Below are 14,575 nucleotides of genomic sequence, written 5' to 3'. Positions count from 1 at the left end.
GGCGGACCCGGGGTGAGCGGCCAATCAGACCCTGCTAAAGAGTTTGAGTTACATTTGGTTTTGCCCCTGCTTGGAACAAAGGAGCTCGGAGCACGTGGCAGAGGCAAGTCCTGGCTTGTCTTGGGGAGGGGGAAGGGAAGCTCGGAACAGGCAGCAACAGTTAATGTCTTTCCAGTTAAAGTGAAGAAATACATTTTTGTAATTTTAGAGAAATACTGGAGGGGGAAAAACCCCAACAATAAGCTCACTGCAAGACTTGTTTGTCTTTACATGGTAAAAGAAAGCTTTGTTTTTCAGGAAGCTCAGATACTTCTTATTGTGTAAAGTCTTAAAATCAACAAAGATGGGATTTTCATGGCCCTCTTAACTACTGTCTAATTTAGTGTTTCACCACTAGCTTACATATTTACCCTAAAGAACACTGAGGGGGAGGTGCTGGAATCTGTGCATGTTTTTGGTGCAGGCAGCAGTGATGGTGCTCTGCTGTGCTTTACTCCCTTTAGCCCATTTAAATATGTTAGAAATAAATAAAATCTGCATTACCAGTCTTGAGAACAGGAGGATTTCACTTCATATTCATCAAAACATCGTCTCCCCATGGAGACTGCTATTGTAGGCGGGAGAGTAGGTTGCTTGACAATCCCTCATTCTGAGAAGGCAGACAAATGCCCAGTCCTGTGTCTAACCAACAGAGTACTTAAATTTTCTTTATTTGGATTGCCTTTATATATCCAACTTCTTAGCTTATTTTCCCTGATTTTCACAGTATCCTGGATCCTTGAATGTAGCCATTATTGATGTGGGGTGGGTATTTGTAGGCAGGAAAAACAACCCAAAACTTTATAAATCTTAAAATAAATCTCTAATGTTACTGCAATATTAAGACTGAAAAATCTAATAATACAAATTCAATAAATCCCACGTTACATCTTATTTCACTATATTAATTAATCCACATGGGATACTATATAGCCTATAACCCAGAATGAATATCAGAAGGATATGTTAAAGAAAAAAACAAAAAAAACAATAAACCACATACATGTGAAGTAAACCAGAGCTAATGTTATTGGAGAACATGTAATCATAGAGCTAGATTTTTTTTATCCCCCCCCCCTCCCCCCCCCCCCCCCAGTTTTCAGTTTTTTATTTTGTATACTTGGTTTCCACACTCTATCAAGAAATAATGTGCAAGGTAAGGAGAGGAGAATGGTAGATAATAATCTGTTCTTCATTAATTTGTCATAAACTGGAACCAGTTTTAACTAAAACTTGATTTGACAGACACTTGAAAAAGTGTGGAAATCAGTGATCAAAGCATGTTGCTGGACTTGAGCACTTCAGTCTGCAGTTGCGTACTGTTGGATAAAAGCTCACAGCTCTTAACTAGAAAATTTCTGAGCACAGTCTGTATTTTAATCCACGGTATGGAAGTATTAGAACAATATCATTGATTGGTTTTATGTCATATTGAGAACTTTGAAGCACAGTCTGTAAGACTCCATACTTATTTGAATGATGCCTATGTCGTCAGTGATAGTAATTGTGCCAGTAGTAGTTTATAGGTTAATTCCTGCAGATGGATCTAGTGTCAACTGTTTCCATATTACATAAAAATCCTAATCTGCTGCAGTTTATCTCAGCTCAGTGATATTTTTCTGAATATAAACAAACAGTTGTCTGTGCTCATCTTGCCACCCATCAAGTCAGCATTGTAGTACACACATTGCCTGCCTCATGAGGTTTGAAGATTTTTTTAAATGCTCTCATGACATTCTTCAAATTAAAACATGTGCTAACATGATATTATATACCACACGCTTCCTACCAGCTCTGGGACCTAGAGCTGGATGTAGCAGTGGAAGAATCAAAGGTTTGTTGGTATGCATGGTTGTGTGGCCAAACTCTTGTGATGTAAAAACATCTGAGAAGAGCCATGCTGTGTCATGTCATGAGTTGGTCTTTCTTGTTTGACATGGGCCAGCAGCAGGGACCAGGGAAAAGCAGAAGAAATGCTTACAAGTGTAAGGGAAGACTCTCTGCCAGGGCTGACAGTCCCCTGGCTGTCTGCTATGTAAGATTGCCTGGAGCTGGGTGCACCTGTACTGCTGTGGCTGGTATCTCTTCATCCAGGTCCCTGCTAATTGGTCTCTTGATAGTTCTAGACCCATTTGTTCTTTTGTCATGAGGGATAGTGAGTAATCATTGTTTGCTTGGTCCAGTGTGATTCATGTTTGGATGAATTGGAGCAGAGAGGATAAGTTTCTCTATAATCTCTGGAGCCATAGAACAGCCTGTTCAGTGTGTCTTCATATACAAACTGTTCTGCTGTCCCATTGCTTGCCTCTATATCTTTTCTTGTTACAATATGTGTTTTCTGAAAGGTGATGATCAAATTGAAAAAAAAACTTGAGAAGGTACAACATGATGGCACAATTGCATTTTCTGTTTCATTCACTATCCCCTTCCTCAGAATGGCTGGGTTTTTTTTCCTTTTTGAATGGAATGGATTGGTTTCCTTTAAAGATGAGACCATTTGAGACAGCATTTGCAGGGAACTGTCGAGGCTTGCAGTATTATTAGGATTGTAAAACTCAAACACATGGAAGGTAAGCATGCCAGAATTAAGATTTGCTGTGCTGTTTTTTTCAGAACTCTTGTGTAACTATATTCAGATGCTTCTTTTGATTAAATTACAAGAATTTCTTTTAACAGGGGACATCTGCCTCATTCAATTCACACAGTGGATGCAGCTCATTAAAGAAGAGCTATTTAATATTTTATTTTCCTCTTCATTACTCTGTCCCTTATTTACTGGATGACATTCAAATCCTATTGTAAAGATGCCATTGCTAATTCCCCTCTAAGCTTTACAGTGATGCCCATTACTATAGTTTCTGAATGCTTCATGGGTATTAATTGAACTTACTTTTCAAAATTCTTTGTGAGAAGAGATGTCTTTGGCCCTCTTCAGATTAAGAACAAAGGTAGAGATAAATTATGTTCTAATCATTTATTGTGCTTATTTTGGCCATCTCATACTTGGAATTGTGCCCAGCATTGTTAATATTTTATATATTCAAAAGATAACCTCAGTTGACTTCAGCCGCTTTAGGAAGATTTCAGCTCAGAGATACAGTTGGGCCTTGGAATCAAGCAAGGCCTTTGAGAAATTAAAATTAGCAACAACAAATGAAAAATTGTCATTAACAAATATGGCAGTGGTCATATTGGAGTGCTCCAGCAAGTGCAAAGTAAGAATTCAGTTTGCCAAGTCAGCACTGACTGTGAGGCCATTTTTCCTCTTCTGCCAGCCTGAGCCTCTTTTGCTTCTGACCTCTTTAGCTCTTGCAGGAGAAGTTGTAAAACAGTGTAGGACCTGTGCCTGTACAGATCTACAGAAAAAGGCACCTGTGTATAATCTTGTAATTAGACTGCCTTAGGCCATAGGCACAAAGTGAACTAGACTGACATTTTTCTTATGATGTGTGTACTGCATACCTATGCATGCTGAATACATGGGGAAAATTACAGCTAATGACATGGAAATTAATTTATTAAGAGCAAGATGGATACTTTCAGTGTCTGTCATATTGAACAAAATAAATGTATGCCCATTTTACTCACTGCCTTCACAAAAGATGATGTCCTTCCCATACTTGGCAAGACTCAACCAGCTCTTTCAGGATGAGCTAGATCTGTTAGAAGTAAATCATGCGTGGTATAATCCCAGTTCAATTGACTGCAATGTAATTGTATCTGTTTAATGTAATGGACGCTTGGCCTGTTTTTAAATTCAGTTGTGGGACTCATGCACTTAACCATTTTGGCATTTCATCTTAAAACTCCCTTTTGAAATAGATAAGAGCTTGCTTTACTATGGTTTTTAATTATAAATAAAAGACAGGCTCAGATTATCGTAACTGTAGGGGCATACTGCTAACACAACACAATACACCTTCTGTCTTGGGAAGTGCCTTTCATCAAAAGATTTCAAAGCAGCTCAAAAAGTCAATTTGTACTAATTTGCTCTAAAGTTCTTTTTCCTTATGTGTTTCACACAAAACAAAATATCTTAAACTATATGTGCATTTTAGTGCAATTGTGAACTGTGCTAACAAAAATATATTTCTGCTTTAAAGAAAAGCATGTCTTACCTGACTGGTTATTCATTTCTATTGTTCAGACCACATTTATAATGCAATTTTGTTTGCCCTCAAGGTCGTTCATCTTTGTAAATGTATAACTCTATGACATAGTTCTGAAATCTTGGTGTTACTGCTGAACAGTGCTGTCACTTTTCGGTAAGGCATAGGAAGTAAAGAAAAGGCATAGCTGACTCTAAAATGAAAATGTAAGCATTTTTCAACAGGAAATCATTTTACAGAAATTATTTGAGAAGTAATTGGTTTCCTTGCCATCAATTCTAATTTAGTATTGGGAAAAAAGGTCATACTTTTAAACTGTGTATTGCTCTGCAAGCATAACTGAGTTTAAATGTGTGTGCCTTTATAGGTGAGTGAATGCTAATGAAAGTGCATTTTTGTGTGGCCAAACTATTTTTTTTTTCTTTTTATAGGAGTGCTTCTGGGAAAATAAATTGCTTGCTTATGGGTTCCCACGTTTTTAAGTCTTGAACCATGTTCTTTGCAATCAAATATTTCAGAATCATTGCTTGATAAATGTGGGATAAGTTAAAAGATGTTTGGTAGACTAGAAGGGCTTTACTGGATTTGGTATAGTACTTACCATGGTCAGGCCTTAGATAATTCCTTTTTTGTCTCAGAAATAGAGCTACTGTTAGTTATATGCACTTCATGAAATTCCAGATGATCAATATGTTTGTTCCAGTCCTACTGCTCTTTCCATATTAAGATTTGTTAGTTTTCTGCTTTTTTGCAAAGTACTTAGGAGGACAAATGCACATTTGATGTAAATGTAAATACAAATATATATACACACACTGTTTCAATATATACACATACATAAGGAACATTAGTCAGTTCAGTGGTGTTTTTTAAATTTTCTAAAGATGTTTTTAACTTTTCAAGTTTTTAGTGTTGTGATGAGAGCTAATTTAAAATCTGCCATCCTTTAGAGATATGGATTAAATGGCTAGGCTAAGATCTTCTAAATCCCCAGACCCAAGTTTGGTGCTGAGCAACTTATCTGTATGTTTCACTGAAGTCATTATCTATTTTTCAAATACTAAATTATTTAACTTGTGCAAATTAGTGTTTTTCCTAGATAAAATGAATGAAGGTTTTTGTTCACAGTGGGAGTTTGATGTTTGTGAATGGCATAACTCAAACTCCACTTAAATCACTGCAAAAGTTTTAAATGGCTTCAGTCATGACTGAGTAGAACAAAGAACCAGCTAGCAGCAGTGAATTCTTCTGGGGTTTGGGAAACAAAATGCACAAAGCTGACAGTTATCTAAAAAAGCTTTTGACTACAGAACAGGATATGAGTTGGGCAGCATAAGCCTGCTGCTTCCAGCCATTCTGCCCAGCTGCGTGTGTTGCAGTTCTAGACTATTTGCTGTATGGTTATTCTGACAGGTGAAGGCTTCGTATGACTCAGGTCCGTGTTTTCAAAGAGAGTTCTCAATACGTTGAGATAGTTTTATATTAGAATGTTACGTTTTTAGGGAGAATTTTAAGGTGGTATGTATAGATAGCATTGCATTTTTTTAGTCCTTGTGTTTTAATGTGGACAAGTTTGGTGGCATAGAGACAAGCTTGCTACTCTTCAGAGTTTGCATAGGCAGCTCACTACAGTTAGTTTAAATTCCAGGCAAGAGTTTGCTATGAGAATTAGGAATATTTTCTTCTATTTGGTATTTTGATGAGGAATGTCATGTTTTATTATTCCTTACAATCAATCTGTAGCAACAGACTTCAGAAACCAGAATGTTTTCCTAGTGTGTGCCAGTATTTTCTTCGCACACTGGCCTTTCTTTATTTCCTCCCATGCATCCAGGTTTTTAGAGTTGATTTTTCATGGTTTTCAGTAGATCAGTAAGGGGGAAATGTCTGATTCTTCAACTGATAGGATTTCTGCCCTCTCCATGATGCCATTCCTTGCAGCTGTGGCAGTTTGCAGGGTGTTGTTGAGCGTGCCTTGCAGTGTGATCCTGCTGATGTGATCCTTCCCTTGCTCTGAACAGGCTGTCTCCTGGCTCTGATGTCTACGTCACTGTTTCATCCATCGCCTTAGCAAGATCGCAGCAGTGCCGTAACTCTCCAAGCAACTTATCCTCCTCGAGTGAGACTGGCTCTACTGGAGGCACGTACAGACAAAAATCTATGCCAGAAGGGTAGGCACCAGACTTTTTACATATTCTGTTTTGGCAGATTTTTTGTTCTCCTTTCCATTTGTTGTAATGTGTACTCAAGGAGTGCTTACGCAGGCTCCCATCAGCTGTTGTTTACATGCATTAAACCATGTCTGTTTTCAAATTTCACTGTCATGCTTCTTGAAAACTCCAGTTTTAAAAAATCCCTTGCTTCTGCTTTTACCTTGCAGCCTAACTGCTCTCTCTGATGCTAGTCTACAGCTGCTCAGGTTACTACACAGACGGACCTTTAAATACTTAAAAAACCTTCATTAAAAGTGCTGGTTTCATGTGGCAAATTGCTTCCTTTCACAGGTTTACATTCTAAAATAAAAGAAGTAATAGCTTTGGGACTTTGCAGTCAGTTAATAGTTGAAGCAAAGTAGTATTGAGTGCAACTAAGACTTAGATGTATAGGCACAAAAGTGCTAATTAATCCACAGCTAGCTTCTTTTTCACATATTCACAGTCATTCTGTCTTAAGGCTTCCAACTTTCCAGAAATCTTCAAACTCTCTGAAGTGTCGATGTAAGGGGCAGCTTGCAGAGGAAGAAGTTAAATCTGTATCGTTTTCAGAGAGCACCGAAAGGACCAATAAATCAAAGATCTCCAAGTAGAGAAAAAGATAATTGGCAGCAGAAGAGCTATCTACTACATTCCAGATTACTTCCTATAGAGAAGATAAAGGGGCAAAACTGCTGGTAGTTCACACTGCAAAGCTTCTCTCTGAAGTATTCTTGAGTACTTTGCAGGTCTTTGTGTGTAATTCATTTTGGCTTGTGTCTTTTATAAAGTAGAAATATCTTTTTCTGTTTTAAAAAATATATTAGTAGTAGTATTAAATGTTGTTGTCAGGAATCGCTTAGTACAAGGCACAGTCTTTTGCCTTTAGGTCTTCTGTGTCTGTCCACAGAACACTGTTCTGGGCATGTGTTTGAAAAAGTACTGCTTCTTGCTCCACAGCACTGAAGATTTGTCCTCCCTGTCCTTCCTGCAGCTCAGTTTGAGGTGTTATGAAGAGTCGATCTCTTCTCTGCCACACACCTTCATGAAGGCTTTGATTCGCGACACTACCAGGCCTGTTCTGGTCATTGTTTAAGTTTGTGCTTAAGTCCTACTGACATTAGGAGATTTGCTCTTAAACTTGTTAAACTTAGCTCTAAGGAAACACTAGATACAGGTGTGTCCAGGGCTCTGCAGCTGGAAAAAGGCACTTAACCTCTTTGTCCTCTGTAGACTTTCTGGCTCATTCACATCATGCCAGCAGCATTTCTGTGTTACCTTGAGTTCTGATGAGCGGCTTGTGCTCCCTATATCGTCTGCTCTTTTCCAACTACGTCATTTGCACTACAAAAAAGGCATTGCTGCCATATGTCTTTAGACCATCACAACCATAACTGCTTGAGTAAGAAAGGATTTTCAGACACACCTGAAGGTTTGTTTTGAATTGTCCTCAGAGCACACCAGCACCCATCCCAACCCTTTTCCATCTTTTAAGTTAATTCTACACATATGTTCACTACAGCATTCTTCAAGCATTTTGCAATTTCAGCAAAGAGATGTGTCCTAGAAACCTTGACTATACAGTCATTTTGGGGTTGAAGTTTTAATTCAGTGCAAGGAAAAACAGTTTAAATGGAATAATGGAAGAAATAATTAATACGTGAACTTTGCATGTTCTTTATTGAATGCTCTTTAAAAAACCCCCAATTGCTTAACTCCAATTATTTTACTATTATGTTCTATTCCTTTAAGAAAAGCAGTTTGCCTCTCATACTGTCCTTGTACACGTGAATCATATTTACTCAGGACTTCCCAAGCATCTTCTACCAGGCTAAATGGAAAGCATGAAAAAGGCAGTTGTGAAGGAATATTTTCCTTGCCTCAATAAATGATTCAATTTCTGTCAATAAAAACCATTGCAGTTCCATGTGCATCTTCTGCTGACATTGGTCTGAAAGAGCAGGTTCAGGGCAGCTAGGTAGTGATGTTTGGTGTCCCAGGTAGGGCTGGTCAGCATTACCTTGGATATGTTGTTAAAATAGGGAAGACAGATTGTAACATTCAGCTGCTAAGATGTTAGAATGATGGGCTGGAGTAAGGGCCAAGGGGGAGCCATGTCCTGAAGGTGATCTTCCAGAGATGAAGTTCCAGTGTGCTCTAGGTATGCCAGTCCCTGAGATTTCCCAGTGTAGGAAATCTCAACCTCACCATTTGTGTAGATGTTTCTTTCTTGTTACACAGTGTGACAGATTTGGAAAGTTGGTGAAATTTAACTGACCAGAAGAATGGGTGAGTCCAGCCCCTGTCAGACATTGGTGCAAACACTAATTGCTGCCTCTAGATTATTGATCCGTATCCTAAGCTGGGTGTAGGCAAAACCTTCACTGCCTTCAAGAATATCCAGATTGATCTTGGTGGGTATATGTGTGTTCTGTATACTTATGCTGTGTTTGCGTGTTCGCTATTGCATCTACAGTAAATGATTGTAGAATGTAAAATTTAATCCAAAACCACCAAAATAGTAAGTTTCTTCTTATGACAGATAAAAATGTATATTTAAACAATTTCACTGTTCTTTTAATCCAAGTTGATTTCTCCTTCCTTTTTTTTCTTGGGTTCATTCCTTCATACCCTAATGGGCTGTATATTTAAGCAGTGTAGAATAGAACACCAGTTTCATTTAATATTTCTGCTTTTAAATAGATTACTTCATGAAAAAAAAAATCTAAACACATTTTTTGCAGCTCAGTTAGTGGAGCAGTGATTTTAATAAAATAAAATTAGAAACATGGTGATTTTGTATACTTCTAACCTCAAAAAAAAAGATCCTGCATCATAAAATATGCCAGATGGAAGATTGACAGCTTATATACATATGAATGTTAGGGAGGTTAGGTTAGAGCACATCACAAGAGAAAGAAAAATATTGATGTGGTGCAATTGCAATTTCATTGCACCAAGATTTGTTTGGGGCTTGGCTTTCTCTTTTAGATGCCAGCTTCTAGTTATTTTATCATGAAAATACGTTCTTCCCATGAGAGTTTACAAATCTTAAAAGTTAGACCATAGATCAGTGTTTAAGAAGTCAATCACCTTTGAAATGCTGTGTTTAGACTTTTTATACATGTCTTGAATTGGTATTGAATTCATCATGTTTAATTTAGGTATTTGATGAGGTGAAATCCTACTTAGTCTGTGTGAATACAAAAGGAAAAACACTACTCTCTTTGCATAATTTCAGTGTAAATTGTTTATATTCAGAAGGCAGATATATACAGGTTTTACTCACTTTTTTTAATTCATCAAAATGTATGCTGGCTATATCAGGGAGCGGTCAACAAAAGGGAAGTATGGTCATGTTAGGGTGAATTTTTAGAAGGCCAAAATTTCAATATGTGCAGCATGTTCTAGGCATGTTCCAGCTTGTCTTTGAGGATGGGAGTGGGATTTTGTTGTTCTGAGTCATATAATGTTGCTGTGATGGGTTAATTTGAGTTAACAAGTGTGTGAACTTCAAGTGGGATAATCACATTGAACTTGTTCTGACAGCTGGGAAGGTGTCTCACGTTGGAGGTTGTGTGGAGCAATCTGTAGCTAGTAGAGTGAGTAGACAGCACAGTTGGGGTATTTTATTTTCTGTCATTTTATTAGACATTACAGCTAGAGAAACTCATCAATATATAGATGATATATCAGTTTGTAATTTTGTGTGTTATGCTGTGCATGTAGAGTTTGAGGATTTTCTTTTTCCTTCAGGGTATGTCTCATTTTGAAAAAAAAAATCTCAGAAATGCATTATTCTTGATGAATTCTCTATCATTGATCTGCTATTTCTGAACCCAACTATAATTCTTACAGATTTATAAGTGATTTATATGTAATTCAGAACTGTAGATTTAAAGTTTAACAGCCTTTTAGGCATATAAGGCATGTAGACTTTGGTGTGGCACAGAGACACTGTGTGTCTCCTTTGTCATTAGCTTGTTCTCCTTGAGTTTACTCTGTTGATCTTTCTGAAATCCATCTGACAAATCTGGCAGGATTTACAAAGTCCATTGAACAGTGTTTTCATTTTGCTCTGTATGCTTTCTTTTGCAGCAATTGGTGTATGTCTCACTACTTTCTTACAGCTATATTTAGTTTGCGCTCATCCCCTTAAATTATTTTATGATCAAAGAATTTAATAATTTACGGAATTTTTAACCCCCCAGGATTTGGGAATCCATAATCAATAGTCAACTTTATAGAGGCTTATTTAAAATATTTGGCAGTGTTAATATTGTCCCAAACAAATTCATGTTGTTGGCATATATGTCTGCATGACCCAGAGGTATGACCTTGCTACACTCTTGGTTAGAACCCAGGGAAGCAGCTGAGATCCATGGGGTTGTCCTAACAAACTTTCTGATGCTTTCTTTGAGTAGTTTGAGGTAGTGCTTTGAGGTAGTTGAAAGGATCCGATCTTTACCCTATAAACACGCCCCTTTTCCCTATGTGGTTTTTATCTAGCCCTTTACATTTTACTCACTGTGGTGAATTTTCTATAACCAAGTCTGGTCACCTTTTCATGTAAACATCTGTGTAAATAAAACCTCATAATTTTATTTCTTGATGTTTTGATCTAGTTTTTTTCTATTGTATCATTTTAACCAGCTGTTCTCGATCAAAGATGCTCATTAAATTAATGTATATTGTAATCTGATGCATTAAAGCTGATAAATGGGTCTGCAGACCTACCACAAAAATGTAATGGTAAAGCATTATAAATCGCTCAAGCATTTGTGCTATGCATTGATCTGCCCTGTTGTTTGACACTGGCTTCTTAAAAGTGCTTTTTTTTTTTTTCTTTTTTTGTCTTATGTGAGATTTATGTATATTTAACATCATTATCTGCTTTGTGTTTTGGGGAGAACAGGTTTGGAATTAGCCGTAGATCCCCTGCTTCCATTGACAGGCAGAACACGCAGTCAGACGCGGGTGGCAGCGGCAAATCCACGCCCAGCTGGCAGAGGAGCGAGGACAGCATCGCTGACCAGATGGGTACGTACGGAGCTCTGCACGGGGAGCGAGCGCTGCTCACCACAAGGTGACTTTGGCAATACCTCTCCTGGCAGACAGATCCCTCTTAAGTGCAGTGTTTTCAGCGGCTTTGAAAGTTAACCTTGTTCATCAGGATGAATAATTAGGTCTGGAGCATGCATTGAAACTTCTGCAGTCTGCTTCCTTGAGACCTATGAGTATCATCTGAGGAAGAACTGATTTCATTTCCTTATTTGATTGTGGGATTAAATCTGCCTTAATGCTCTTACCCTGAAACACTCTGTCCTTTTGTAAGTGGTTGGGCAGACACACTTTCTAATTTGTCTTGCTGTTGAGGACTTGTTTGACCTTACCTACTCTCCCGAGTGGCTTGGCTTAGTTTAATTTTTGCTTAGTTTGTCTAAAGTGCTTGTGACGCTTCCTTTCAAATGGTGCTATATAAATGCAAATTGATTGTTTGATCATTGAAGCTATAAAAATACCATGTATAAAATGGAAAAACGGCAATTAAAGTTTAAATAGTGAAGTAAATCTATAGGTAGGTAATCACCTTCCACAAACATTTTCATTGCACGTGGCAATTAAGCTGTCAGCTGAGGGAACATATTAACTACATGAAACAGTGAGGTACTGAGAATTTATATTGTTAGGCCTTCATTGTAAATTTTTGCACATAGACTTTTTGCTACAGCTATGGCTTGACTTGAAAGGATTACCAGTAAGACTGACACCTGTAAAAATGTCCTATCTACAGACAGCATTTGTCCAACGTGATGACCCTGGCCAAGGTCGCTCAATTGTGTTTTTCTAACTTCTTTTACCCTAGATTAAACAATTCCATACATTTTTATTGCATCACTGTACAAATGTACTAGTGTTCAAGATAGAATACACTTCAGTGAGATAAAGAATTTAAGGCATATGCCGCCAGCCTCTGGTTCTGAAGATGTTCTTGGTTCACACACCTTCATAACTTCAGTAAGCTGTGCCTTGTTATCAAAGCCATCTGTCAGTCCCTCCCTCATAGCTCCCCCCATTCTTCTCAATAAAAAACTGATTTTACTGATCTGCAGTTCTTGTTTTGACAGAACAATTTTAATCGCTTGTGTTTTGAAACTGTGTGACGGTAACGACGTGTAAAAATGATCTTTTGCTCAGCATTACTTTTGCAGATCAACAGTTGGGTGTTGGTGCTGGCACTGAGTGGAGCTGCCAGCAAGTTCTGTTCCGCAGTGTCAGGTGCCAACATATTAGCAAAATAAATCAGGCCAGAAAGAACAGGAAAAGTTGCGTGGCAGGAGAGATGGCTCCGACATTTGGCAAAGGATGAGAAACATACATTGACATAAGATCCCTGTGTTTTATCTCTCATGTATTGTCCTTCATTCATAGAGTTGGAAGCTGCATCTCTAATTGGAGACTTTATTGCCAATCTGGTGAATCTAGGTGAAAGTTTGGTTTGATGACAAATAAGTACATTTCCACTTGGGATAATCTGTCTCAAGGTAAATAAGGCTTTAGGTGTAGTGAATCCACACATTGACACCTTCCTGGTGTATACTTCACTACAGAATACCTTTGTTCTTTGTTCACCAACACTGCTTGCTACCACTTGCCAGGGGAAATCAAGTTTGATGATGATATTGCTGGTATTATCATTATTATTCTTTAAAAAACTCAGAACTTTTATTTGTTTTTTAAAGAGCTCGTAATGCTGCAGATCAAGATGAATAAACTGTAGCTGTGTTGGAGAAAACACTGCTGTTTACCATGGGTATTGTTAAGTACTTAATTTTTGTAAGCATGTATTCTACTTAAGAGGAGCATTTTTAGAAGTGCAGATTGTATGTAGAAGTACGTATAAAAACTCATAACTGAGAGAGATTATTTTAAAATACTGGCCTTGGACTCTGAGAAGACAATTACCTACCTAACAGGCTGTGTCTGAACACCCTCTAGACCTCCACAGTTATGTCCTAGGAAAATAATAAGTTTTATTGGCAAAGTGCACTCCTCTGAGTGTCCAGTAAATGAGTGATTGGAATTCCATTCACTTTTGTCAGGTTTAGTTTAATAAGTATTCTTTTTGTACATCTATGCAGTTTCCACATTCACAGCCAGCAATGTTTAAGATGATAATATGTCAAGGGATTTTTTTTGCTCTCTCTTCAATTAGAAAATGTTTATTTCACTCAGCTTTGATAAGAAACACGTGTAGTATTTTCCCCAGTTGTACTGGGGAAAACAGCTTCATTTAAGTGATCGCTGTAGAGTTTTCCTATTGTCTGGCCTTGCATAGAATGCCATTTAAGGAAATGTGGGTCTTCAGTCTTTCAAATCTCTTGTCAGCAGGTATCGCGCATTTAGAGATCCAATGTCAATACCCTGTGAAAACGAACTGTTTCAATGCTCTGATGTAGTGCTGTTTGGCAGTGGGGACGTGATACCATTCAGGTTGTCCTAACAAAAGTCAGGATGGTGGCAGCTGGTTTTTGACAAAGCATTAATGATTTATGCCAGGCAGGAATGGGCCCCCACTTCCTCACCTGTGTTTTGTCACAATATGTCCATTTTTGGCTAACGGTAGTATTGGAAAAATTGCAATGTAAAATCAGGTTACATGTTTTCTTAGCTTATAGCATTGCTCCCTTCAGTCCATGGTTGTGTGCTGTGTTGCAGAGCCAACGTGCCATCTCCCAGCAGTCTCAAAAGTATTGCCGTCCTTCAGAGAGAGCCCCAGTGGAAGACTGATGAGACAGGATCCCGTGGTACACTTGTCTCCAAATAAGCAGGGTCATGTAAGTTATCCTAAAAAAGGAATTATTTAATGTCTCGCTTTTGCTCCACAAGCTCTTGATATCAAAAGTGTTGTTCAAAGTTATATTTAGAGTGTCCATTAAAAAAAGGAAGGAAAAAAAATCCTGTTCCCTACACGAACATGGAGGAAGCAGTAGAGCAGGCCTGTTGTTGCCTAAATCCTACAGCACAACGTATTGAAATATTTATTAGTTAATAAAGATTTGCTGCCAGTTGAACAGCAACCTCTTGTCTGTTATCTTGTGGGAAGTAAAGGATTTGTGAAAATTTGCAAAGCTATTCCTAGACCTCACATGTAAGTGTTAGAGTTTAACTAATACATTTTCTAATGCAATGCCCAGAAAGCTGCTGCTTTGAGACAGAATAGTGATTTTGGTT

General features: G+C 38.0%; 1 protein-coding gene across 3 annotated transcripts in view; it reads left to right on the top strand.

Moving 5' to 3' along the window:
- SIPA1L1 (signal induced proliferation associated 1 like 1) overlaps positions 1 to 14,575 on the top strand; it is a 206,724-nt gene that overhangs the window by 170,729 nt on the left and 21,420 nt on the right. For all 3 annotated transcript variants that reach the window (XM_082283512.1, XM_082283513.1, XM_082283511.1), the window contains 3 exons: positions 6,170 to 6,319; positions 11,256 to 11,380; positions 14,060 to 14,178. In XM_082283512.1, the coding sequence (XP_082139638.1) occupies positions 6,170 to 6,319; positions 11,256 to 11,380; positions 14,060 to 14,178 (394 nt within the window). The remainder of the gene's footprint in view (positions 1 to 6,169; positions 6,320 to 11,255; positions 11,381 to 14,059; positions 14,179 to 14,575) is intronic.

The sequence above is a fragment of the Coloeus monedula genome (assembly GCF_965178545.1).
Source record: "Coloeus monedula genome assembly, chromosome: 6".
NCBI classification, from domain to species: domain Eukaryota; kingdom Metazoa; phylum Chordata; class Aves; order Passeriformes; family Corvidae; genus Coloeus; species Coloeus monedula.
The sequence above is the reverse complement of the archived record's forward strand: the minus strand, read 5'-3'. Positions and strand labels throughout refer to the sequence as shown.